A 27,980-nucleotide genomic window follows, 5' to 3' on the forward strand; every position below is an offset into this window, starting at 1 on the left:
GAGGAAGCAAGCCGACGCGTGAGAGGGTTCTGGGCTCAAAGATCACTTGAAGAAAGTGAGGGAGGAAAGAGGCCCTGTGAGAAAGTAGCTGTCCGCAAAGTCTGCGACGTGGCCCAAAGTTCTGACAGGAACTTCAGCTCCAAACCTTCAAGGCCCAAATGCCAATGAAATACAGCCCAAGAGACACACTAATTCAGGCAACTGTGTCTGGGCAGTGACTTGGGACCCATCCATTGACAGCTCTAGGAACACTGCTTCATGCACAAGTGGAAACTCGGAAGGAAGAAGAGAGGACCCACTTGGTTCTCTGCAGTGAGCTCCTCCACACCTGAAATGCAGCCTCGGATACTCAAGCTGTGACCCAGCTTTTGCTCTAGCAGGTGCAGAGTGTTGAGATGGAAGAAAGCGTATACCAACCTGACAGAGGTGTCATCTTTCCCCTGAAGCAAGGCTACTGGAGGCAGAATTACTGCAAGTATAATTCGAGGGAGGGCTTGAATACCCACCACTCGCAGTAGGAAGCAGGCAGAGCACTATCATATCCTCCCGAGAGAAAGAGGGCCAGCAAAATCATCCCTCACTTTAATAAGATAAAGGGGTAACCTCATACTGGCCTATTCCCAGGAGAGAAAGAACAAATAAAGCCAAGTGTTTAAGTGCTCTTCTGGCTCTCATAAAGTAGATAAAAAAAACAGGTGGTGTAGAGGCAAGAGTCAGAACTACTCATTCATACTAGATAGAACAGTGGTTTCCAGCCTGCAGATTGCAGTCTCTTTTTTTTTTGAGACAGAGTTTTGCTCTTGTTGCCCAGCTGGAGTGCAATGGCATGATCTCAGCTAACCACAACCTCCGCCTCCCAGGTTCAAGCGATTCTCCTGCCTCGGCCTCCCAAATAGCTGGGATTACAGGCATGAGCCACTACACCCAACTAATTTTGTATTTTTAGTAGAGACAAGGTTTCTCCATGTTGGTCAGGCTGGTCTTGAACTCCTGACCTCAGGGATCACCTGTTTTTAGAGCATGGAGAAGATAAGGTACAGGCAGTGAGAAAGAGAGGAGAACCAGGAAGCCGGTGAAGCGGAGAGCTCCCAGAAGGGAGGGGTGGTCGATAGTGAGTGATGAAAGAAATTAAGGAGACAAGGACAGAACTCTCCAGAGTCCAGAGCCATCCGCAAGAAAGATGGCACAGTACAGGGTCCCAGGTAGTCTCGGAGCCCTAAACACCCAATCCTAGACGCTGAGCAGGGCCTTCTAAGCTTTTCTGCTCTCTCTCAAGTTCCTGGATCTGATCAGTCCATGATATAGAGAACAGGCACTAGCCAATGGAAGAGAGACGGTGCAGCCCAGACAGTGGCACTGTTAGGAAGGGCTTCTTGCTTGGACCCACAGCAGAAGTTGTCAGGAAGTGCTCTCCCTTTCTCAGTGTGAGGGATCCCTACAAGGAGTCTGACATGGCATGAGAGTGGCTGCTCCCTCCAGATAGAGAACTAAGAGGCCAGAGTGACAAAAGGCAAGACTCACTTAGGATTTGCCTGACCTCAAACTGGTAAAGAAACCCCACAACTGTGAGAAAAACGATCTGTTTTGGTTGCTATGTTTTGTTGCCACCAGTTTCTTTCTTCCCCCTTTTCCCCTCCCCCACTTCTCAATCCCACTCAATTCAAGTTATAAATACCTGAGTTGTAAGTCATTCCAGCCAAACCATGGACTTGCTATTTCTATCATCAAGCACGTCCAAGGCAGAGCACTCTTCGCCTTCCCCTCCCTTCCTACAGGTTAAGAACTATATTTGTCTCTTGCCCACACACTACGCTCTAATCTCACAAAGCAGATCCTTTATCAGATTCTGAGAAGTGCCACTTAGGCCAAGCCACAGAAGAAGCCAAAGCCAGCAGCCTTTATGCAGACTTAGGCAGTGAGGCAGAGATCCCGTGACTGGACAGGGAGTGGGGAGGAAGGACAGGTATCATGACCAGGCTAACGCATTCCTGCCCCTTCAAAGTTCAAAGTGCCATCTGGTCAGAGGGAGGCTGGGGCCCAATGGCCACCCGAAGACTTGGGTCTCATCTCTGCTCCTGGTCTCTACTCAGTTTGGCTAATTTAGAGTTCCATCTATACGACAAAGACTCCCAGAAACAAATAATTCCAATGCAACAAACAAACAAACAAAAAGCGTATCCTGCTTAACAGTTCAAAACTAGTTGGAGCTGAGCCAATTCTGCAGACTAAGATTAAAACAGCTTTAATTTCTAAGGAAGGTGCAGTGCCACTGCTTGGAAAGGATGAGCTGTCAAAGCCTCTAGCTCTGCAAACAACGAGACTGGAACAAAAGTTCCCAAACGTGGCAAGTCAACAATGTACGTACCCAAAGAAATTAAGCTTTTTTCATGTGACAGTCCCAACTCTATCCCCGCCCCATCCTCTTCCCTTGACTGCCAGATTCTCAATGAAAAGATAAGAAGTAGGGTTTAGCCAAGCGCAGTGGCTCATGCCTGTAATCCCAGCACTTTGGGAGGCTGAGGCGGGTGGATCACGAGATCAACAGATCGAGACCATCCTGGTCAACAAGGTGAAACCCCGTCTCTACTAAAAATACAAAAAATTAGCTGGGCATGGTGGTGTGTGCCTGTAATCCCAGCTACTCAGGAGGCTGAGGCAGGAGAATTGCCTGAACCCAGGAGGCGGAGGTTGCGGTGAGCCGAGATAGCGCCATTGCACTCCAGCCTGGGTAACAAGAGCAAAACTCCGTCTCAAAAAAAAAAAAAAAAAGAAGTAGGGTTTAAGAGCCTGCTATTAAAGCTCTCCAGGTGGTTCTAATGATTATCAGATTGGGAACTACTAAATTAAAGCATTTGCTCTTTCATTTCCATATTTTAGCCTCTCTTGGGTTAGTCTCAATGTTCCAGGTATTTTTCCAAGAACACACGGGGGGTACAAAAGAGTCTGGCGCAGAGAGAGCTGCCATTTACTGAGTGTATACTTTGTGCCAATAACTGTTCTAAGCACTTCACTCATTCAATACTCTGAATCATGAAGGACTAGGATTATCGCCATTTTACAGACGAAAGAGGTAAGCAGTGAGTGGAAGAACCAGGATTTAGACCTGGGGCTGTCTGGTTCCAGAAACCACGGTGCTTTGAGGAGAGAGTTCAAATTTTCTAGAACCATCAGAATGCTACAGTTTCTGAAACAGCACACAGGGAAGTCACTATGCCTTTGTGCGAGCATCAAGGCCGGGTCTGAGAGCCAAGATAGAAGGCAGAGGGCAACAAGACAGAAGGACAATAGAGACCTTTCATGCAATCTTTAGCATTAACAACAACAACAACAAAGTAGCAGCTAAAATGGGTCTAAAAAACGGGTTCTGACTTCTCCTCATTGAGATGGTTGCAAAGAAAGAGGGAGGGTCTTCCTAATGGCAGATTATCCCATGTGGTCAGAGCTTGCCCATGTCCAGCCTATGCAAGAGCCAAATATAGACAGAGGACGACCGTTTCCAAGGCAACTGGCATTGCAGTGTCAGAAGCAGGAGAAGCTGATTTGTATGCAGATGGAGGAAGAGGTAAGGAAGGCGTCAGACTAGAGGGGGAGGGAATGAAGAAACTCTAGCTAAAGGGCCCAGTTATATTAATAGCACAGTCATCAGCACGTGCCCAAGTCCAGAGAGCAGATTTAACAGCTTTTACAGTGCCTGGTAGAGCCCTTCTGCCCTCTCTTTCTCTTCCACAGTTAACAGAAAGTCAAGAAAAGAAGTTAGATCACTATAAGCATGCGGAATTGGGGTGGGGGTGGAGGTTGTACATTTTTTTTTCTCTCAAGTCAGTCCTCTCTACAGTACTAGAGCAAGACCAGAACCACAAACAAAGCTTTACGAGCTAAAAATCTGATCATCAAAAGGATCTAATTCCTTCTTATACATACCAACTCTACACACCTGAGCTTTCTTAAACTCTTCCTTTTCTATTTTGTTACCAGGGAGAATATTAACTGTTCCTTATCTGGATGAAGTGTGCGAAGTGAAATGTGTCTCCTGGAACAAAAACGAGAAAATGGAGGGCTCTCAGTGCCCCTACAAGCACATAGCTTATGCCATGAAACTCTCCTGGGAAGAAGGTAGGTTTCCTCAATCTATTCTCTACAAAATGCCAACATCCCAGTTTAGACCTTCAACACATTCCTGGATATAGCAATGGCTTTCTAATCAATTTCCTTATTAGAGGCTCTTTCCTCCCCTCCTCCAACATATCAGCATAATTTTCCACAGCATAGCTTTGATGCATGTTCCTCCCCTGCCCCAAAGCTTTTTCAGTCACTCCTTCCTATCAACTAAATAAAATATAAATGTTTCAGCCTAGAACCAATGAACCCTACCCATCTCATAATTCTATTTCCTACCACTCATCTATATGAATCATGTGCATTTGTCAATCTGGACTATTCATTTTTCTGGAAAGGAGCCTCGGGGCTTTAGCTCATATTCTTCTAAACTTCCCTGCCACTACCCTATACTGAAATCCTCCCTTTCCTTCCAGGACCAGCTCAAATGTCACATCCCCTCCGATTCTTTCTGTGACCGCCTGGCCAGAAATGATTCCTCCCCGTCCTGGGTACTCTTACAGCAGCACTTAATTTGCATCATTCATATGGCATGCACTGCTTAGAACCTTGTAAAGAACTTCTACTCTTTATGGATTTGTCTTATCTCTCCTACCAGTCTATACACTCCTGGAGGGCAGAGGTTGTATGTCATACAATCATACGCTTATAGCACAGGGCACAGTGTTTAATATATATTTGTTGAATCAATTTTTTAAATACTCAAAAACATTTCTAAAAAACTTAAAAATCTCTATGAATACGCTTCAGTTAATCTGAATTCTCTTACCTCCTAGAGAATTCTCCAACTATATATCAATGCCAGCCCTAAAAGCTGAAGCGGGAGATTTTGATGCCTTTCCAGAAAGACAGAGGAAGACCTAAATAACATAATCTATGTGTCATACATGATTACAAACAGAACACTCTAATCCCTGACTTTAGTAAAGACATGCATGGCATGGCTCTTCACAAATCCGACTTAAGTTATAATTAAATAATATGTTCAAAGCTGGGTGCGGTGGCTCACGCCTGTAAATCCAGCACTTTGGGAAGCTGAGGCAGGTAGATCAAAATGTAAGGAGTTCAAGACCAGCCTGGGCAACATGGTAAAACCCCTCTATACTAAAAATACAAAAATTATCCAGGCATGGTGTTGTGCATCTGTAGTCCCAGCTACTTGGGAGGCTGAGGCAGAAGAACTGCTTGAACTCAGAAGGCAGAGGTTACAGTGAGCCGAGATCACACCACTGCACTCCAGCCTGGGCAACAGAGCGAGACTCTGTCTCAGGAAAAAAAAAAAAACAGAGTATGTTCAAGAAGATTAGAGATGGTTAAAAAATAAAAGTGACGAACCATAACCCTAAAATAAATTAATTAATTAAATATAAGTGACCATGTTGATCAAAAAGAGCTTTAAACGCACTTGATAATCAGAACAATGTTGTCTCTAGGTGTTGGAATTATGCATGATTTTTTTTCCTCTTTATGCTTCTCTGTATAAAAGTTGTATGAAATCTTTTCAGAAAGCACACATACTTCAAAAAGTATCAAAAATATTTTATTTATCAAAGATAACCAAGGAAATATTTTTGAAACTGGCCGGGCATGGTGGCACAGGCCTATAATCTCAACAGGAAAAAACAAATCTACTTTGTGAGGCTGAGGCAAGTGGATCACTTGAGGTCAGGATTACGCCAGTAATTCCCAGCTACTCAGGAGGCTGAAGTAAAAGAACCACTTGAACCTGGGAGGCAAAGGTTGCAGTGAGCTGAGATCCCGCCACTGTACTCCAGCCTGGGTGACAGAGCAAGACTCCATCTCAAAAAAATAAAAGAAAAAAAAATGAACTGTCTCAAATTCAACAAGCTTATCATTAATCTTCAAAAAAATATTTTTATGTCCTATTACTTCTTTAATAAGCAAAAAAGCTTATTATACCAGATATATTTTTCAATAGCATTTGTGCATAACTGCTTTAATAAAATGAGCATACAGATTTTAAATTTTAAACATCTTAGATTTACATATGAAATACTCATGTTTAAACTGAAGAGACTTCCATCTTTATTTTTTTTCTACTTACAAAAATAATACAGGCTCTTTGTCAAAAATTTAAACATTACAGAAATATATAATGTAGGTAGTCAAGGTCCATCATAATCTACTATCTCTCCCTGAGATAATCAGTATTAACAAGTTTGGTATTTATAGCCTCACTTTTTAATATGCATATACTAACATCTAGATGTTTTAACAAAAATATAATCATTAACATAAAAACTGTTGTACAATTATTAACATAAAATTGACATAAAAAACTTTTACAATTTGCTTTTTTCCCCCACTTAAGATATCTTGTGTACTCTTACACATCAGTACATATAGATTAATCTCATTCTTTCCAGCAGGTACAAGGTATTTCATTTTATGGATGTCCACCAATCCCCTACTTATAGGTACCTGGATTACTTCAAAATTTCTCTCCTATCAAAAACACCAAAAAATTCAGTTATATACACCTTTGTGCAGTATGAGTGTTTACACAGATTAAGATACTAGAATTATAACTGCTGAATAAAAAAATATGAATATGCAAAATTTTCTAATGGATACTACCAAATTGTCCTCTAAGAGAGTTAATGTATGCTTTCACTATATCTTCACATTTTCATGTATCTTTTTTTTTTTTTTAAGAAAAAAAATTTAAATAGACTATTTCACTCTGGTCACAATATTATAAACTTAAATAATGGGTTATAAAATTAATACATTTTCACCCGGCCTGTAGGCTAATTCATTTCTCATATTATTTGTCAATATAAATTAGGCCCAAAAGAAAAAAATTATTTCTATATCAAGAGGAGCTTTTGCTGTTAAAAAGGATGTTCATCACACTGGCAGTTTCTAAACAGATAAAGAAAAAATTAGGACTCTCCTCTACTCCTGGAGTTCACTGATAGACATTTTAAAAAAATCACCACCCAAAATCATAGCCATAGTCCTGAAATAAATTACACGGTAGTTAGTATAAAAAAGAACTCCTGCTAAGCCTTCCTTTTGGGCAGTAAAGTAGTGTTGATACAAGTTAGAATATTGGCAAGAAAAAGGTACTGAAGATAGTTCACAATAAAAAGTCGTGCAGAAAGTCTGATTTAAAATGTTGGAACAGAAGAGGTTGAGCCTACAAAAAAGGACCTCTCACAAATGGAAACTTGAAGGACTAAAATCTTGCCAACAAATTAGAAGAAAATTCCTTGGTACTCTAGATATCTCAGACACAGATACTATCAGCAACCCCTTATAGCTGTAAAGTTATTTAGAACTTAAAATTTGCTTTCAAATTCATTAAATCTCACAACGGCCCTGGGAGGGAGTCTTTAGCTCACAGGTGACCTAGAACTCCTAGCCTCAAGCAATCCTCCCACCTCAGGCCTCCTAAGTAACTGGGACTACAGATACACCCAGTTAATTTTTTTTTTTTAACAGATGGGGTTTTGCCATGTTGCCTAGGCTGGTCTCAAACTCCGGGACTCAAGTGATCTGCCCACCATGGCCTCCCAAAGACCAGCTAATTTTTTAAAAAAGTTTTTAGAGATAGGATCTTGCTGTGTTGCCCAGGCCAGTCTTGAACTCCTGGTCTCAAGTGATCCTCCTGCCTTGGCCTCCAGAGTAGCTGGGGTTAAGGTCCAAGCCACCGCATCCAGCTCATGTTAACTCCTGAGAAGCTGTGTTCACTAGCCAGTTCTAGGTTTGTTACGAGGCAGTATCTCAGTGATAGCTGCTGTAGGGGCCTCACAAGAGAACCCAAAGCAGCCCGCAGAAAGAAGAGCATCACAAGTGGAAAGGATATGTTGAGAAAAGTCAGCAGCAGGTTATTATGTCATATGAAAACAACCATGGTATACAAATATGCTGTGCCCTCTCAAACAGAAGCCAACCATTAAATGTCGGGGTAATGGAGGCAGGCCTGTACATTACAAGATTACTCCTGACAAGCAGCTTCTTGCTTTTCTCCAAAGCAGTAGCATGGAGAAGCAAGAATCAGAGTTTCTGAGCATGCTCGCAGCTACTCGCCTACAACTGCAAACTGCCTATGGGCTCCCCTCCATCCAATCCATCTGCCTTGGGGCTCCCTCTGCTCAGGACAAACTGAGGCCATACAGGAAAGCAGAGGCCTTTAGATCTCATGCTTTTGTACCTATAATGTTATCACAGTGCCTATTTGAGAGAATAAATAAAAGAACAGAAATTTGAGATTAGGCAAGACGAGGCACTTGCTCAAAGAACTTTGCAACCTGGAGCCAGCATAGCCGCATGGAGTCAGGCGGGCAAGCTACCTCATTTCTGCTCACGTTCATATGAACTCATCAACAACTGTCATCATCCAGGTTAGCCTGGACATGGGACATTTTTAAGTCCATTTTCTCCCAATAGAAAGAGGTATTTCCTCCCAGCTATTCTTCACAGCTTCAAAAGCAAAATCAGTGGTATGCTAACAGAGATAACAAAGAGGTGGAATTCAGAGGAAAAGAGAGAGAGCTGAAGGAGCACTGAAACTAGTCAAGAGCAGGAGCTACAAAGTCAACCAGCCAACCAAGAGCACAACAGTTTGAAGCCCTGTGATACCCACATACAAAAACAACCGAGGCATCCATCGGTCTCCCCTTCACTCCCCAAGCAACCCCAAGAGAGAAGCGGCAACTGCTTGTGGCTTATGGTCATCTGGAACTATGCAGCTGCACCCTGCCAACTTGACATTCACATACCCGCAGAACCACAGATTGCACAATTTCTAACAAGAATGAGAAGCAGGAACAACAGTTCAGGAAATCTGGAGTTGGAGGTGGGAAGAGGAGTAAGGATGTAGACGGACAAGGGTTACTGAGTGATGGATCTAAAACAATAGTCTGAGAAATTCATTAAATTGACTTTTATAAGGAATGTTGGGGAGAAAGGATTGTTTTTAAGGAACTGTCCGTTTTTTTCTCTCTCTCTCTTTGGGAACTGTCCCTTTTTCTAAGCTGAGTGCAGGATGTGCCTCTTGGCTATGGCAATACTAGGCACACTTCTGCAATCAGTGCCATACTGTGCTCATGAAGGCTCCCTGGGAGAAATGCAGAATAAAGATGAAGTGTGGGTACTGGAGTTCAGAAAGCCTCTATCTGAAATCTAGCTTAGTCACTCACTGGCTGTGTAACTACCAGCTACTCACCTGACCTCTCTTATCATTAGTTTTCTTAACTACAAAGTGGGGTGGGAACAGTATTTATGTTAGTGTTCTATAAAACTTGAATAACACAGTCTATGTAAAATGCTCAGCACAGTGCCTAACACATCCTCACTCACCCTGATGACACCCATAGCATCACATCCCTCAGAAACTGCCAACACCTTACCATTGTTCTATTTTTTCACTTGGGTGAGGGCTACCTGGGGGAATCAATTATCATTATTTGTAATACAGTATTACATTTGTATACACTCTTATGCCTGCTATATTTCATAATTTTTTCAAGTCTTGTTTGTTTTTGCTTTTGCTTTTCTTGAGACAGAGTCTTGCTCCATCGCCAGGTGCCAGGTTGGAGTGCAGTGGCACGAGCTCGGTTCAGTACAACCTCGGCCTCCCAGGTTCAAGCAATGCTCCTGCCTCAGCCTCCCAAGTAGCTGGGAGTACAGGCGTGCACCACCATGCCCAACTAATTTTTTTATTTTTTTAAGTAGAGACAGGTTTCACCATGTTGGCCAGGATGGTCTCGATCTCCTGACCTCATGATCCGCCCGCCTCGGCCTCCCAAAGTGCTGGGATTACAGGCGTGAGCCACCGCACTCAGCCTAAGTCTTGTTTTTTTTTAAGAGACAGCACCTGTAACAGCATCAGCCAAACTTACGAAGCAATCACCGGAAGATCCACTAAAGAAAGACAGGTCTCAAAGGCTGATGAGAACTGTAATGAATAAGGAGCAAAGCTCAAATCCTGAACCACCAAAGAAACTCTCTTCTCAGGGTTTCTCCAAAAGAACACTGGCTAAAATGGAAAAAAATCATCCATATGGTTTCACAAAGGGTTTGTTCCAAGATCTTCAAGTAAATTAAAACCTCAATTATAAACAGAAGTGCAGGGAGTTTTGTATTTGTTTTTAACACAGGGTCTCACTTTGTTGCCCAGGCTGGAATACAGTGGTGCCATCATCACAGCCTCAAACTCCAGGGCTTGAGCAATCAACCCGCCTCAGTCTCCTAAGGTGTGCACCACTGTGCCTGGGATAGCAGGCAAAGAAAAATGCCGGTTTTTTTTTTTTTGTGGAGACGGAGTCTTGCTCTGTTACCCAGGCTGGAGTGCACCACCACACCCAGCTAATTTTTGTATTTTTAATAGAGACAGGATTTCACTATGTTGGTCAGGCTGGTCTCAAATTCCTGATCCGCCCACCTCAGCCTCAGCCTCCCAAAGTGCAGGGATTACAGATGTGAGCCACCATGCCTGGTGGAAAATATCTTTAGCTTCATTTCAGTTTTAAGGGGAGAGATAAGGCACACAAATTTGAAAATCCCAGCAAGAAAAAAACAAACAAAAAAAGATAGGATTGTTTTACAGAATAAGAAAGCAACCCAAAACAACACTGCACACTTCGGGAGGCCGAGGCAGGCACATCGCTTGAGGTTGGGAGTACAAGACCAGCCTGGCCAACATGGTAAAACTCCCATCTCTACTAAAAATACAAAAATTAGCTGGGTATGGTGCTTTATGCCTGTAATTCCAGCCTCTGGGGAAGCTGAGGCAAGAGAATCACTTGAACCAGGGAGCTGAAGGTTGCAGTGAGCGGAGGTCATGCCACTGCACTCCAGCCCGGGTGACAGAGCAAGAGACTCTGTCTCAAAAAAGAAATAAAAAAAAAGTACAGCAAACATTGCTATAAAATTGGGGGAGGGGGAATTTACTCCCTGGAAATCTAGGAGGAGCTATCCATACTGTAAACTCATTCTTCTGTTAAGTGTCCTTCAAAACTAGAGGAAAATAATGTGACCAGTGAAGAAGCACTGTGGACCTGCTGCTCTAACAATTGAAAGAAAGATTTGAAAAATCTGGACACTGAAAAATACCAACCCTAAAAATCGACACTACCGGCTGGGTGTGGGGGCTCACGCCTATAATCCTAGCACATTGGGAGGCTGAGGCCAGTGGATCACGAGATCGAGACCATGCTGGCCAACATGGTGAAACCCCATCTCTACTGAAAATACAAAGATGGGTATGGTGGTGGGTGCCTGTAATCCCAGCTACTCAGGAGGCTGAGGCAGGAGAATCGCCGGAACCTGGGAGGCAGAGGCTACAGTGAGCTGAGATTGCGTCACTGCACTCCAGCCTGAGCAACAGAGCAAGACTCCGTCTTAAAAAAAATATATCCACACTATCCAGTCTGTCATACTCACTTTTATTTCTTGCCTTCCCCACCAACCTTTATTTTTTTTTTTAATTTTAAAAGGTAACAGAAGCTAAAGTAAAATCCACAAATGGGGTAATAAACACCCAAGAAGGTGGGTAGGTCTCATTCTATACCTCTACTAAGAACTGCTATGAAAAGGAAGCTGCCAAAAAACCTGGCCTAGTCCTGCATTAAACAATGGAGCCCAGAGAAGAGGCTTAGCCTGCAGCAGTGGGAACATGAAGTATATGACAAATCATACTGAAAACACCGTAGCTTTATTTCTTTAACAACACTGCAGTCTGAACATGAAGTAAAACCAACAGATACCCCAAGGATGAGTGGGACAGACCATGCGCTCAGAGAAGCTTAGTTTGGACAAACGTAGCCCCAATTTCAAGCCCTGGACTGTTCTCCAAACAAAGGGTCAGTGATAATAGCATCAAGCCCAACTTCAGGCTCATGGGGTTGGTGGGGAGGTTACAGAGGTCATTTCTACCTGTTTTTTTCATTAGTCAAGGAATGAAAACACACCGGTGACAAACGCAGGACATTCAAAATACCAGCAGGGAATAAGACATTGACTCAAACTAATCCAACAGGGGCCTGCCCTAAATTGCAAACTGAAAGAGGAAAACCTGGAAAGCAGCGGTGCTGTTCCACTCTGAAATGAGTGAGGCCAAGTAGATGAGAGGTGGTTTCGAAAGACAACTCCGAGCCTGAAGAGGCTGGGCTATTTTTAGACAGTAAAGGAAGAGGTGCTGGGTCCAGGGAGAGACGCATCCTCTCTCTCCAGTGAGAATCACTTTGAAGGCTGAGGGCAGCTGCAAGAACCGGAAGGAGGAATGAAATGAAGATCAAAGAAACAAAACTCGGAGAACATTGACATTTTTCACTGAATACCACCTGTTGTTAGGACGTCAAGACACTTCCCAAGCCTTATTTCCAGACCACCTCAGAGAAAGAAAACTGAACCAGAACTTGGCCAAGCACACTCACAAAGGCTGGTGAGGGGCATGGCTGCTGGCCACAGGGACATCCACTTTTAGTCATCTATTCTAGGTGGAAAGCTCAGAGCGTGTACTGAACACTAACAAATGACTGGAGCCTGGTGCACAGGCAAGCGCCCCTTGTCCCAGCTAATCAGAAAGTAAGGCAGGGGCTAGGCATGGTGGCTCATGCTTGTAATCCCAGCACTCTGGGAGGCTGTGGCAGGAGGATCTCTTGAGGCGAGGAGTTCGAGACCAGCCTGGGCAACATAATGAAGCTCTGTCTCTACAAAAAAACAAAAATAACTTAAAGAAGTGTACTGGCACACGCCTCTAGTCCCACCTACTCAGGAGGCTGAGATGGGAAGATCGCTTGAGCACCGAAGTTCAAGAGTGCAGTGAGCCATGATCGCACCACTGCACTGAAACCTGGATGACAGAGCAAAGGTCTCAAAAAAAAAGAAAAAAAGGAAAGCTGAGGATCACTTGAGCTCAAGAGTTAAGTCCAGCCTAGGAAACACAGGGAAACCCCATCTCTTACAAACAAAAACTACTGATTCCTGTGAGTCCAAAGGGAAATGGGTAGTGGAATGGTGACATGAAAGACTGACCTAGGCTCCGGGATGTTATCATCAAGTTTCCTAATCTTGCCCATAAGGGAAACTCCTGCTAATCTGGGTTAGCATGGCAATGATCAGCTCCATAGCAATGTAGTTCTCTCAAATCTATCCCTGACCTAGCAGTTTTCAGAGCAATCGGTCTAGAGGTCACAGTAGACAATAAAAAAACAAATAAACCAAGAAAAAAACCCACAAAAACCCTACTCAAAAAGAAGAGCACACTTACTTTAACTAGCTTTATATTTCTTTGTTTTTTTGTTTTGTTTTGTTTTTCTGAGATGGAATCTCATTCTGCTGCCCAGGCTGGAGTGCAGTGGCGCGATCTCGGCTCATTGCAGCCTCCACCTCTTGGGCTCAAGCAATTCTCCTGCCTCAGCCTCCTGAGTAGCTGGGATTACAGGAGTGCACCACTAGGCCCACGCCTGGCTAATTTTTGGGATTTTTAGTAGAGTCAGGGTTTCACCATGTTGGTCAGGCTGGTCTTGAACTCCTGACCTCAGGTAATCCACCCACCTCGGCCTCTCAAAGTGCTGAGATGATAGGTATGAGCCACCACTGCCTGGCCAGCTTTATATACTTCTAAGAAGCTTCAGTGAGTACTTGGGTATGACGCCAATAGATTTCAGGGTCCTAGCACAGAAGGCCAGGGATTTGTAACCAGCAGTGGGCTTCTTTTTTCTTTTTTAAGACGGGGTTTCACCATGTTGGTCAGGCTGGTCCTGAACTCCCGACCTCAGGTGATCCGACCACCTTGGCCTCCAAGTGCTTGGATTACAGGCGTGAGCCACCACGCCTGGCCAGCAGTGGGCTTCTGGTGGAACTTAATATGTACACAGCTACCAAATTCTACCCCCAAAGGTTCTGATTCCATACAGCTAAGATGGGGTCCAGGAATGCATATTTTTTAAATATTGCACAGGTATTCTGATGTCTCACTTCCCTCTGCGCTCCTCCCACAAGTTGAGGGCCGTCGAGCAGGAGCTCAAGATCCACAAATGCTTTAAAAATGAGTATGTGGGCTGGGCACAGTGGCTCACGCCTGTATCCCAGTACTTTGGGAGGCTGAGGGGAGTGGATCGTGAGGTCAGGAGATAGAGACCATCCTGGCCAACATGGTGAAACCCCGTCTCTACTAAACATACAAAAATTAGTCACACGTGGTGGCAAGCATCTGTAGTACCAGCTATTCGGGAGGATGAAGCAAGGGAATCACTTGAATCTGTGAGGCAGAGGTTGTAGTGAGCCGAGATCGCACCACTGCACTCCAGCCTGGGCAACAGGCAAGACTTCGTCTCAGAAAAAAAAAAAAAAAGAGTATGCGGCCAGGCACAGTGGCTCACACATGTAATCCCAGCACTTTGGGAGGCTGAGGGCAGATCACCTGAGGTCAGGAGATCGAGACCAGCCTGACCAACATAGAGAAACCCTACTAAAAAATACAAAATTAGCCAGGCGTGATGGCGCATGCCTGTAATCCTGGTTACTCAGGAGGCTGAGGCAGGAGAATCACTTGAACCCGGGAGGCAGAGTTTGCAGTGAGCCGAGACCGCGCCACAGCACTCCAGCCTGGGCAACAAGAGTGAAACTTCACGTAAAAAAAAAAAAAATGAGTATGAGTATGCTTCCCCAATACCAAATCGTATATGTATTCAAACATTGAGCAGAAGCTGAAATTAGATTATTGCCACTTTTTCTCCTTCATGAAACCCACCTACCCTAACTCTAAGATTCTTAGAGTCATCTTAAAAGGCTCAAAGTACCACCACACAACTATACAGGAAAAATAATTTGGGAAAAGAAGAGAGAGAAGAATTAGATTTATGATTAAAAAATCCAACTAGAAGAAAGTCATCTTACTCACTGTTTCCAGAAGGAATAACATATAACCTGGATCAGATTAACGACTCTTAAGGAGGAGGAAGATCTCAACACCTCCTTCAGTCACTTTTTAACAATCTAGCACCCTCCAGCTCAGACAATCCTTTTGTAACCCTAACTTAAATTTTGCCTGCTGGGCTTCAGTCCATTTCTGTCCTTTGTCACTGAAAACAAGCCCAGCTCCCTCCACATAAAAATCTTTCAGAAACTTTAAGAGGAGGAGGGTTAGTTACCAAGAAAACATACACATTTGCTTCTTAAGGAAAACAGAGCTCCAACTTAGAGATGAGAGGCAGGAACTGACAAGTCTACAGGATTTGAACTTGGGTATTTACAACTGGTAACTTCAAGTCACACTTCACCAAGACTAAGCAGATTTAGCGTAAAACTTTCAATTACTCTTTTCCAATTTATTCTACTTCAGAGACTCCCCTCTCTTTGAAAAGGCTTAATAAAAATCTCAGCTCTCATCTACTCTCTTTGCTGTAACTTAAAACACCTCCACTGGCTTTCTCACACCAGCTTGCAGTCGTACTTCTAACTAGGTCTCTCCTGAATTAAGAAGTCTTTACTGAGCACTGCTTTCTGCAAATGCGGACTTCTTTCTCATGTCCTTCACACCTCATCAGGCTGCATCTCTACCTCTTTATCACCATTTTATTAATCCTAGTTTTGATTTCTCTTCTAAAGAGGTCATAATTCCTCATGATTATTTTATTCTCACTCATTTTCTTTTAAGTACTTACTGCCCATCTTACACTATCCTCAACAGTGTGATGTAAAGGAAATAAAGCGCATGACCCCAACCTTGGGAAACGAAGACATACATAAAAGAACAGTAAGAAACCGGTTTCAAAGTGGGGGCTAGTCAGAGAAAGCCCTGTGGCTCTGATAAATACGGAATTGGACCTAAAAATAAGTGCAGAATTTGCTATAACGGAGACGGCTACTTTAGATAGAAGCAAGAGTATAATTCAAAGCAGGAGGCCATCTGAAGTAAGAGCTGCATAAAGGCTGACATTTCCTTCTTTGCCCCCCAAAAGGGGCATGTACCTTTCTGTCTTCAAATTTTATTATTTTATTTTATTTTTTGAGACGGAGTTTCGCTGTTGTTACCCAGACTGGAGTGCAATGGCACGATCTTGGCTCACCGCAACCTCTGCCTTCTGGGTTCAAGCAATTCTCCTGCCTCAGCCTCCCGAGTAGCTGGGACTACAGGCGTGCACCACCATGCCCAGCTAATTTTTGTATTTTTAGTAGAGACGGGGTTTCACCTCGTTGACCAGGTTGGTCTCGATCTCTTGACCTCGTGATCCACCCGCCTTGGCCTCCCAAAGTGCTGGGATTATAGGCGTGAACCACTGCGCCCGGCTGTCTTCAAATTTTATTTGAGAATTAGCTATCCATGAAGCACACATGTCCTGTTATCACGATTACCCACAGCCACCAAATATTAGAGCAACTCACAGAGCTTAATACACTAGAATTATCACACGGCAGGCTTTAAGAATAATCTTAGGTAGAGATCTTTTACTGAAGAGTGTGGGGAGTCCAGCATCGCTAGGGTCCTGGGCACACAAAGACAGCTATTTCTCTTGGGTGCTAAAGATATGCACCAGTCATTTTGCTGCCAGACCATTCAACGGTCATTCAACTTCAGCTAAGTATTTCTTTCATACACAGCTTTAGGAGAGACAAAGCCATTTAAAGCAGTCTGAAGCACTGAATTCCTGTTTTAAACAGGGAATGGTAAATGGTCTTCCCAGGGATGCCCCTTTTCTGTTTTCCTGGAGAACTTTTCTCCACCTGCCTCAGGACTCATGTTTCAAGCATCCCTTCCTCAGTGAAGCCTTTCCTAATTCCCCTGTACTGACTTAGGTCACCTCCCCTGTGCTTCCATTAACAACTTACGCATACTTCTAGAGCAGTACTTATCACACTATGTTTTAATTATTTGTTTACATGTCTGACTAGCCATAAGCTTTGGTGGCAAGGGTAATGTTTTACCTATCATTGATTGCACACCTAATAGGCACTCAATAAACACTTGTTAAATGCATTAGTAATGAATAATATTGGAAGTCTTAAAGAATGGCAACCATACTGTAAGAATTAATAATGAAGGCTAAACCCTCATTACATGTTTCTACTACTTATACCATTCCTGGCCAGAAAAAGAGGCCAAAGATTTGAGAAGATTGCTCTAACAGTGCTGGTCACTGCCAAGTTACCGGCCACGAATAAGAGCACTTGCAGCAGTAAGAATGAACAGAGTCATATCTAAGACAATTTCTATGTTTCAGGCTTACTCGCCTGCCTCAGGAGAATAGGAACAAGGATTAATAAGAGACCTTGGAAGGGTCACAATGTCCACCATCACAGAACCTTCTAGCAAACTGTGATTCAGTATAATTTCTGCTGAAATATACAGGAAAGCTGTTCACCTTCTTACCAAATCCAGTCAAGGTTCTGCTAAGGAATACAGAGCTGAGCTCAGCCGTCCCAGAATCCTGCCGTTTGTACAGTGGCATTCCAAATCATTCCTCATGGGATTTACTCATCATTGAAGAGTTACAGACAAAGCAATAACATGCTGTGGTCTCAAATGCCTCTCCCTGTAACAATCTTGTACCACACAAGCCTATCGTGTTTACAGGCTACTAATAAGACACAAAATCTGATCTGATCCTATGGGAATAAAGCCCTGGATTTCCTCAAGGGTTTAAATAAATGTAGTCTACTTCAGGATTCCCAAAGTTCTGGGGTTCGTTTAGTTGAAAAAAGCATAAGGAACAAAACCCAGATAAGTGAAGGGATGGAAAGGAACTTTGTTTGTGAGTATCATCTGCAGTGGAGTGGGATGTGGTTCATATAGTGAATGAGATAAGCAATGCTCAAGGACCATCCTGAACTGTTTTGCTGAGAGATATCTGGCTTCTTGAGTGCAATCATTTCTAGGAAGCCAAGATGCCACTTGAAGAGACAAAAAAATTCTGACCCTGGGCAAGAGCAATTACCAAGCCAATTCCTCCGACTAGGTGTTTTGGCATATTTCTTTCTGCCACTACAGTCTTACATAACCCCAGCTGTTACATTAACACCTGCAGCTACATTAGTCACAGCTTAGCCCTTCACAAGGTATGTGTTCCTACTGTCCTCTCCCAAGAAGGGAAACTGAGTCATAGCATATCAACTGGCTTCCCAAGCACATGTTTAGTGTATAGTTTGACCACAATTGAACCCAGGGGGTAATACCACAACTGAACCCAGGAAGGACAGGTGGCCTTCCTCCTATTTACCTCTTCTCAGGATGACTCTCAGCATGGCCACCCCTGCTGCTTTTTCCTTCAACCTAAAACCAAATCATTGACTGCAGAGATCACAAGTGATCCTTTAGCGTCAACAAGAGCTTCTCGTTATCTTTTCCCAATAAACAGGAAAGTTGAAGAGGAACATGGAGCAGGAGAGGGTCGGTTTGGAAAGAGGTGGCTCCCACCAGGACTCACCTTGGAGCTGAGGTCCTCTCGTCGGTTTCCTGGCTTACTCCTGCGTAGTTTGATGGAAGGAGATCTCAGCAGATTCTTGATTCGGCTGGTAATGGTTGACCCTTCCATAGCCATTACGACGAGAAACCCCTTGGGACAGTCCCTGGCCCAGTCCTGAGTCTTGTCTCAACAGCGGCACTGTCTTCCCACTCCACAGGGCTTCCGAATATGCCCTCTCACTGACCTGAGATGGCAGAAGCCACCTTACTATCAGAGTCTTATCTTCTACCTAGTGAAGTCTGCACCTTTTCCCTCATTACCACCTTCGACCCCTGCACAGTTTCTTACAACGTTGGAAGGAAAAGCTCACAAAAAAGGGGGACAAAATCCTAAGCCACGAAGAAATGCCAGGCCCACGACCGCCAGAGGCATTTAACTGGCGAAATGGATGGGATGGGCCCTAGTTAGTCTCGTGGACTATCTGGTTCCCGTTAATGCCCAACTGTGGACTATCTGGTTCCCATTAATGCCCAACTGTTCCCATGGCAACTGTACTGTCCAAGGGAGGAGACTGCCGAGACCACCAGGGATTTCAACAGGAGGCCAGGGCACCTGCGCTAGCGGCAGCGGGGACGTAAACCAGCAACTCGTTCTGCCACGGGAGCCTCCCTCCCCACCCCCTATCCTCCAAAGCTCGGTCTCTGCTCTCCACAGCGGCTCTGAACCTTTATCTTTCACCCGCCTCTGAAGCCCCTGCTACTCGTCAGCGCCCCCGTTCGGGCCCGGCCTCACCAGCCCCGGCGAGCGAGGGCCACCACGCTCACAGCGCCCTCGGGCATCGCGCTCGACAATTTCAGCCCCGCCGCGGTAGCTGCAGCGGTAGAGGCAGCAGCAGGAGCTATGGTGGCACGAGCGGCTCAAAACGCGAACTACCGCTTGGACCAAGATACGCGCCAGATGGGCGGAGCCAACGCGAGGGGCGCGGCCTGTAGCCAGGAGGGCGTTTCCAGAGTAGACGAGCAAGGTTTACGGGGCGGAGCCAATGAAAGGACCCAGGAAGCAGACGACTTGGGACTAGAGAACCACGGAATCCGCACAATTGTGGGTACGCTTTTAAAGGAAGGTCAACAGAACATTGCTTCAGAATTGAGAGAACCAAGCCTTTTATGGTATTATCAGGCCTTGTCCCCCAGAGAACTGCACTTCCCAGAGCCCCCAGACGATAACCACGCCTCCATGGTGTTAAGGTTGGCATTTGATAGGCCCGAGGGCCCGTAGCAGAAACTCCTAGCTCACAATAAGACTGAACTACAGCCTAAAAGCTGTGCTCCTAGCGACCCTAAGTGTCGAGATTTAAAGCGGTTGGAATATTTTCTGCTCGTAGCCCGTGCGGCACGTTGACTCAACGTGGAAAGGATTCTTCTGAGTAACGCAATTCAATTGCTAAGAACAATGTTTTGCACTACGCAACCTGATTGGCCATAATGAAAGGGGAAAGGGTGCCTTTGAACAGAGCTTTGGGCGTGCGGGGTAAGAGAGAAGACAAGTGTATGTGCTATGGGACATACTGTAAGTTTCATGGTTTTTTTAGCCTCCGAAATCCCATTGTGCTCCCTCAACTAAAGCTGACCAGGACTTTGTTGCTCCAGATCTTTTTCCTTATTCCTGTCAAAATTTAGTTGTGAATCCTTTTCCCCAAGGCTGTTTCCTTGATGAGGTCACTGTCAAGCTTGCTGATACTATAACGAGGGGTAGTTTTTCTAATTCATGGCGGGGGAGACGGAATACACGGAAATGCTACATACAATATATATTTCCTGAGTATTCTCCACTTTACTACTATAACAAATTACCTCAAGCCAGAGACTTGGACCCCAAGGGAATAAATAGTACACTGGTGTATCCGTCTCAGTCCACCCAGATCTTTCGAAACCCTGTGGAGATAACACGTGTCAACAAGTGAGGAACCTCTAAGGAATTATTAGACCTCATGAAAAAGCCTAAATAAAAGACAAGGGACCCAAGGGAAATAGTACACTGGTGTATCTGTCTCACCCTATCCAGATCTTTTGAAGCCCTGAGATGACGCGTGTTAGCAAGAGGGAAGAACCCCTAAATTCACTGCTTGTGTACAATGGTGAGTCTTGCACAGCCAAGTGGCAAAGCAAGTATGTGCTTGTGTATACTGTAACCACATACTAAAAATGAGATTTGTAAAGCTCACAAGTTGACATGGAGATGATGGATGTCAGCTTCTGGAAGACCAACAATAGCATGTGGCCTTCTTCCCTTCAACCATGCACTGCAAATATTATGAAACATGAAATGTGATTTTCAAATGTATTTCCCAAATCTGGAGGAAAAAGGCCAGAACCATTAGCTACAATATGCAACAGATCGTTGGTTCCCTCAACCCATTGCTAGTACATGATTTGACCTCTCCATGGGAGTAAAAGCTAATAAATGGTGCCACCTGGTGTCTTTACTTGTATGCTGCAGACCATGGCAACTGCCATCTCCATCCATGAAACTAGAGTAAAAATGTGCCCACAAGAGCTGTCCACTAACGGTTTTCTCAATCACTCATGGCCAGGTAAATGGCTTACCAAGTATCATCAGTCATTTCTTATCCAAAGCTACTATAGTTTATCCCCTTACAAAAAACGTTCCCCTAATACCCTCAACTGAAGTTGGAAGGCAAATCCAAACTCCTACTTTCCTTAAGATGACCTACATGAAAAACTGAAAGCAGTGTAATGAGGATTTCTTAAGTCTGGAATCTGGGTACTTCCAGTCAGAGGACAAAACCACACTTTTTTTTTGTTGTTGTTGTTTTGTTTTTGAGATGGAGTCTCACTCTGTCGCCAGGCTGGAGTGCAGTGGTGCCATCTCAGCTCATTGCAACCTCTGACTCCCTGGTTCAAGCACTTCTCCTACCTCAGCCTCCTGAATAGCTGGGATTAAAGGTATGTGCCACCATGCCCTGCTAAATTTTTGTATTTTTAGTAGAGAAGGGGTTTCGCCATGCTGGCCAGGCTGGTCTTGAACTCCTGACCTCTTAATTCGCCCACCTCGGCCTCCCAAAGTGTTGGGATTACAGGCGCCAGCCAGTGTGTCTGGGCCACACATTTTTAATTCTTCACAATTCAGTCCAACTTTTATTGTATAGGTACTATGCTACCTTTGATATACCAATACAGGAATAAAGCTATAGGCTATTCCCATTCTTCATGAATTCCTCAGAAAGTAACAGTCCCAGATCCAATGTGAACAGCAGAATTAGTCACTCTTGTCCACTCAGATTTAGTCACGCACTGTATAATGACATTTCAGTCAATGATCACATGATCCCATTAAATTATGAACACATGCTGTACAGACTTATAGCCTAGGAGCAACCGGTTGTACCTTATAGCCTAGGTATGGTTAAGCTACACCATTTAAATGGGTTTGTGTAACTACGGTACACTCTATGATGTCTGCAGAACACAACCACCCAAGGTGCATTTCTCAGAACATATCCCCATCAGTGACACACGACTGTACTTGCCATCCCAATCCTCCAAAATGCAGTTAACTCTTCGTATTTCATTATCCATACACCATTTAACACTTTATTCTGCTTTTATATGTCCTAAACATCTATACAGTTTGTCAGCTTCTGGAATTCTAGATGTCTGGGAATAGATGTTATATAGTTGTCTGTTAAGCACTATACTCATTAGATCAAATTTTAAAATTCACCCTAGGAGGAACATGCAAATAAGGTACAATTATAAGATCCTGGAAAACAGGCTAAACATTTGCTCATCAATTCAAATATTTATTGAGCACCTTTACATGCAAGGCACTAGGAGACAGCTGAGATCAATGATTGCAGTTGGAAACAGGATAAATCTCAAAACCATGCTTCCAAGTCTGCTTTCCTATTTAATGTCTTTTCTACCAGCAGAGTTTACAATAGAATTTAGCAGAGTTTAGATGTGTCTCAAAATTTCCAACTCATCCCATACTTTAGTCTTCCCACCCTCTTAACACAGCACCATCACTATTCTACTCATTACTTATGTGTAGAACAGCTCAGTCATGCCTATTATCAGTTTCGCCTCAAATAAAAAGTTGTATTTATCCATTTCCCTCTATTTCAAAAACTGCATTTTAACTGATTTTTTCCTCCAACTGGCAGTGAGTCCGAATATCTCAGCTTTAATTTTCTCTGCATCTAGGCATTCATGTCCATGTAAAATTTCATTAGTGATAATACAATGACATAAAGTAGTGATGCCCTTACAGCACCTTCTTCAAAACTAACAGTTTTGTGCAAGAAATGTATTCTATTCTTGGTTATCAGCCATTCCCTATAAAAGTACCTGGAAAATGTGCTGTGTATGGTTTGTTGTTGTTGCTGTTAATTCTGGAGTGAGGGACAAGGGCTGTTATTATTTTCTAGACCCATTTTCAAATTGCATCACCCTATTCCATTTCAAATAGCTCAACCAGTGTAGCTAGAAAAAAAGATCATCTAAACCACTAAAACCAAAATAACAGATGGATTGTCTGGCTTTCTTGTGTGTTCCAAACATTTTCAAACTTGTTATAGAAGGGGCTAGCATCAGGTATTTCATTCATAATTCCAGGAAAAAAAATGCATTTACTATAAAATTAACACAAAGTGAACCATTCATGTGAAGCTTATATAACTGGACTTGATCTGTTAGTGACCTTAATAGATTAAAAGTAGTGAGATGTCTAAAGGATTCCTTTAAATGTTTTTGTAAACTGTCAAATTCTTTAACATATCTTCCCTTAAGAACACCTATTGTCCTTTACCACTAAGACTGTGTTTGTGTGGCCAGGCGTGGTGGCTCACGCCTGTAATCCCAGCACTTTGGGAGGCTGAGACAGACAGATCACCTGAGGTCAGGAGTTTGAGACCAGCCTGGCCAACAGAGCGAAACCCTGTCTCTACTAAAAATACATAAATTAGCTGGGCATGGTGGTATGTGCCTGTAATCCCAGCTACTCGGAAGGCTAAGGCAGGAGAACTGCTTGAACCCGGGAGGCTTGAACCAGTGAGCCAAGATCATTCCACTGCACTCCATCACGGGCAGCAGAGCCAGACTCTGTCTCAAAAAAAAAAAAAAAGGACTATGTTTGTGTACTGTTACTCTCCAAGGTTAACAGGTAAACAGCCTTGCCCATGATACTAAAATGATTTTAGAATGTCTTCTAAAACAAAAACATGCCATCAGGTTGTAAACAATTTTGAAGCCTGAGTGTAAAACATGCTACAAGGATTACAACACCGAAAACCTCCCCAAAATGGTGTATCAGAAACTGTGAGAAAAGGAAGGGATTCCTACAATAAAACTACTTCAGTAGCGCCTCTCTCAAATATATCTTAGAGAATTAGAATTCTCTAGTCCAACTTGGCACAAATCTCCCAACACCAAGTTCTGCTTTAATTCTTGTAACTGATTTATTTCAGGTTTATATATTCTACCTTTCAATCACCAAACTTCTGTTCTTAGGTTTCTAAAAAAATAGTCACTTTTCGAAAGCAGAAAAGGAAAGATATATATATTTAATATATAAAAGAAAAATGCTAAATCTGACATTATATTCTTAAAAACATTCCATTTATTTACAGATGTATAAAAAGGCGAATTATTGGTCTACCGAGATCATGCTTCTTATGGTATTAGGGTGAGAGCTCACTGTCCTCCAGGTTCCTCAACTCCTCTCACTCAACTTCACCTTTCATAATCACACATGTAATATTCATAGATCAGTTTCCCCTAGGGTAAGGTTAATGGGTAGGAGTTTTTGGAGATTTCAGATTTCTGTCAAGACTGCAGGATTGTTCTGAAGACTAAGCCCTCCTCAATTTATCCCTGACAACACCTAGTTCTAAGAGGTCTTGAGAACACCATTAATTGGGGGTTAGAATGATATCTGCAGCCTTCCCCCTAAAACACCTTGAATCATCCCTCATTTCCATCTTCCTACAATCTCATCAAGAGTCAATCTCCAATTAAGAATCATTACCTGTTTACCTATTTTCTTCTTTTAAAAAAAAAAAAGTGTTAAGCTAAAATGGTCCTTCTTTTCCTGAGGATTGTTCACTCACTTGCCTGCTCCTTGGCTGACCCTCAAAAGCCACAAAAAGAGCCTTGGGAAATCAGGAGGAAATGTAGGGAAAAGACAAGCAAGGAAATAATTGGAAACTGCTATACCTGGATTAAAGTACTAGCATCTCTAAGGACAATTATTAGCAGGGGAGACAGGTGCTGGATTCCTTGGCTAAGGCATTGAATGAAAACTGCTGGGTAAACAGTGGAAGGATAATGAGAAGCTGAGGAGCACTCTTTACCTACTTCAAGCTTCTTTCCTAAGCTGTAGAGAAAGGAAGGTTAAGTGCTGATGAGCAGATAAGAAAGGCAAGCAGCACAAAACCAACAAGAATTTGCTCCCACTGCAATTTGCAGAGGAAGTTTTTCCAATGTTTTCAATCTGTTGATAACCAGAGTTAACAGAAAGGGAACCAACCATGGAAATAATAATTCACTGGCTAGATCCAATCCAAAATTGGTCTCACAACCTAGGTCTGAAGATATGCTGAGTGGGATTTGGGATAAAGAAGACAGGAGATATAGAAGAAATAGCATCACCTAGGCACGGCCCAGGCACTGGAAGCTCTTGTGTTAGTGTTTTAACAACACAAGCAAATCCTGTCAATGAAGACAGAACAGGGGTTACATTCCAAAATATAATTATTTAAGAAAGGCAAAATGCAGCAGCTAAATCCCAGTCTATACAGTTTCAGAATAGTGATTCTTGCCCCCAGGAGTTTCCATAGACCCCCTCAAGTGCACCATGATTATTTACAAATTAGATAGGAAACATCATTTCTATACTCAATACAAATCTCATCTTCTGGGTTGAAAACTTCAGCCTTTGAGAAATCTATGAAAACAACTATACAAAAATATAAATATCTTTATCTTTACAGACTGTCAGTCCTTCATATCCTGACAGCTAATGAGTGAAAAAGCTCTACAGATCATTGAACCCATGGTTGCAGATAAAAAATATATCTTGTGATTCAAATACTGCCTTATTTCCCTGGTAAAGAGTGCCTACTGTGACTTTTCTTTACGTCCTGTGAAGGTAATAGTGAATGAAACCTTCAAGCACCAGGAGGCTGGTTTGATTTGAGAAATTTCCAGCCCCATGATTTTTTATTTTGGCCACTGTCTCTGGTCTGGGGAGATAATGCATTTTATTTTAGCTGTCTCCTGACTGATATAACCTGTGGAAGAGGTAGGGCTCCCTCTATGCCTACCTCCAAAATATATATTCCCAGTAAAAATCCCTGGTAATGTTTAATGATCTTTTCAATACCCACAAAAATAAGGGAGAGCTATTTTTTTTAAGATCTCAAAATAATTACCTTAATAATAAAAGTTAAAAGCATCCCTACTTTACCGAAGGCTTGAATTTGTTAATTCTGGTTGCAAAGGTGACAGAATGGGAGCTACTTGGGATATGAAAAAAGAAAATTTTGCTGAATGACACAAAGTCTTTCACTTTGGTATTCCATGGTACCCATCCTCTCTCTCACTATTCTTTAAACATCAACTAAAAAGTTATCTCTTCTGGATCCCTTTGCACAAGTCCATCACATTCCTTAGATTTCAGACTTAATCCAACAGCTACGAGTTATAGTTCAGTCCACAGCAACTCCAAAGTTGCAAACAGCTCTTTCTCTTGGGGGGAAGAATTAGAAACCACTGTGGGGCCAGAGTCTTGTTATAAATTCCTTGGGTAAGAGGGGCACCTCGTGTTCAGCAACGAATCACATCTTCTTAGAGAGGATGAGGGGACCCAGCACCACAAGTGAGGTAACACATTTTAACATGATCAGAATTTCAGAGTACTTCTTATACCAGGGTCAGCACCCTACCCCCTTTCTCCATCATTATCCACTGCATCATTGAAGTCAAGGATCCAAGTTCCAAGACACAAACAAACAGATACCTGCAGAGAAAGGAGGTGAAATCAATTTCCCCTCACAGCCTGGCTTCTGCTCAAGGACAAGTAAGTTCATTTCCCTGCAGAACCTGGTGAAGCCCCCAAGTTGCCCAATTTAGCCATAACAGGTGCCAATGTAGGCATCACCTTGCTTTCCCGGCCTTCCTGGTCATTCCCTGTTAAGTTCATTTTGTGTCCAACTGACCCAACTTTGGCAGCTATAGGTGCCAAACAAGGCATCACTTTGAGATTCTGACCATCTACATCACTGGAAGGATTAGCTACTTTTAAACCTAGAGGGGCCAACTTTGGCATAGGCCTCCACAAAGTATCTGTGCTGTTGCTGTTCTCCAGGCCAGTCTTCATGTGTAGGATCGGGGGTGAGGACACACTTTCAGGCTCTGCAGGGAGGCCAGAAGTATTCTTCCCTCCATCAGTATCTTTTTTGTTGGAAAGAAGTGAATCCTTTATTTCGGAGTCAATGACAATCTTAAGGACATCTGGCTCAGAGGCTGGTTCTGCAAGTTGTTTTTCATTCTCAGAAAAGTCATCATCTTCTAAGTGCAAGAGGAGGGGACTGATGGAGTCACTCTCCCCTTGAACATCAGGCAACTCTTTCAAACCAGCTCCCAAGTGCTCAACCTGGAAAGTTGCTCTGTTTCCAGGAGGAACCTTACTGATAAAAGACTGCCGAGCATCCCCTGGGAACTCTGTATCCACAGAGCTGGGTAGTTCAGCCAGGCTAACAGAGTCATCATTTAGTTGTTGATTAAGAAAGGCAATTTCATTGAGCAGTGAAGTCAGTGTTTCATCAGTATCATCCTCATCTTCCATGTTAGTTAGCAGTTCACTGGGATCAAGAGCTGCTTCCTCTATAGCTGATGTTACTTTCCTCAGTTCCATCTCTATGCTTGAGTCCTTGAGATCTTTTATCTTTAATTTATGAAATGAAGACTCCTTTGACTTCACTCTCTCTCCTCTCAATTCACTCTCTTTCCATTTATACTGAATCCCTCTCCTATCACCAGAAATCTTTTTAGGTAAGAACTCTTGTGCTTCCTGCATACTGGAAACATCAACTATTTGTGGATAACCAGAATCTTTGTTTGCCAAAAAAATCTGCGATGGACCCAACGTGACTCTGCCATCTCTGTTTCCTCTGGAAGAGATTCTGCCCTTATCCTCTAAGGAGTTATCTTCATTCCTGACAGTGTCTTTCAGATGGTCAGATGGCTTGCCATCAGGAACTTCATGAGGGTATTTGCTGCCACCCATATCTATCAAACCTCCCTCTGTGGCCAGTGATGTCACATTAACAATTCGTGGCATCATAAATAAGTCGTCGTTTTCTGAAAAACAAAAATTAAAAGAAAAATTCATTTAGATCTACAGTGCTAGCACCTCTCTCTGTGTGTCATACCATATGACCATCTTAGGGAGTTGTACTCTTAA

At 43.2% G+C, this 27,980-nt stretch overlaps 2 protein-coding genes and 1 long non-coding RNA gene across 55 annotated transcripts in view; 1 reads left to right on the top strand and 2 right to left on the bottom strand.

Annotated features, from left to right (window-relative positions):
- The window catches only part of MAPKBP1 (mitogen-activated protein kinase binding protein 1), a 52,338-nt gene extending 32,925 nt beyond the window's left edge, over nt 1–19,413 (bottom strand). For all 5 annotated transcript variants that reach the window (XM_078334311.1, XM_035259756.3, XM_035259755.3 and 2 more), the window contains exons 1-2: nt 19,287–19,413; nt 18,516–18,738 (exon numbers count right to left, since the gene is read on the bottom strand). Coding sequence is in view for 2 of the 5 variants with exons in the window: in XM_035259756.3 (XP_035115647.1) it covers nt 18,516–18,629 (114 nt within the window). In the remaining 3 variants the exon portion in view is untranslated. The remainder of the gene's footprint in view (nt 1–18,515; nt 18,739–19,286) is intronic.
- Nucleotides 3,338–20,518, top strand: LOC118144856 (uncharacterized). Its single transcript, XR_013521020.1, has 3 exons — nt 3,338–3,562; nt 3,976–4,113; nt 18,447–20,518. It is a non-coding gene; the product is annotated as an uncharacterized LOC118144856 (long non-coding RNA).
- A 1,778-nt stretch (nt 20,519–22,296) lies between these two features.
- MGA (MAX dimerization protein MGA) overlaps nt 22,297–27,980 on the bottom strand; it is a 155,337-nt gene continuing 149,653 nt past the window's right edge. For 48 of the 49 annotated variants that reach the window (XM_078334305.1, XM_078334304.1, XM_078334307.1 and 45 more), the window contains one exon: nt 22,297–27,877. In XM_078334305.1, coding sequence (XP_078190431.1) covers nt 26,601–27,877 — 1,277 coding nt within the window. In that variant the 3' untranslated portion in view covers nt 22,297–26,600. The remainder of the gene's footprint in view (nt 27,878–27,980) is intronic. The other variant, XR_013521013.1, reaches the window with a different exon arrangement.

This window comes from Callithrix jacchus, chromosome 8 (assembly GCF_049354715.1).
Source record: "Callithrix jacchus isolate 240 chromosome 8, calJac240_pri, whole genome shotgun sequence".
Lineage (NCBI taxonomy): Eukaryota > Metazoa > Chordata > Mammalia > Primates > Cebidae > Callithrix > Callithrix jacchus.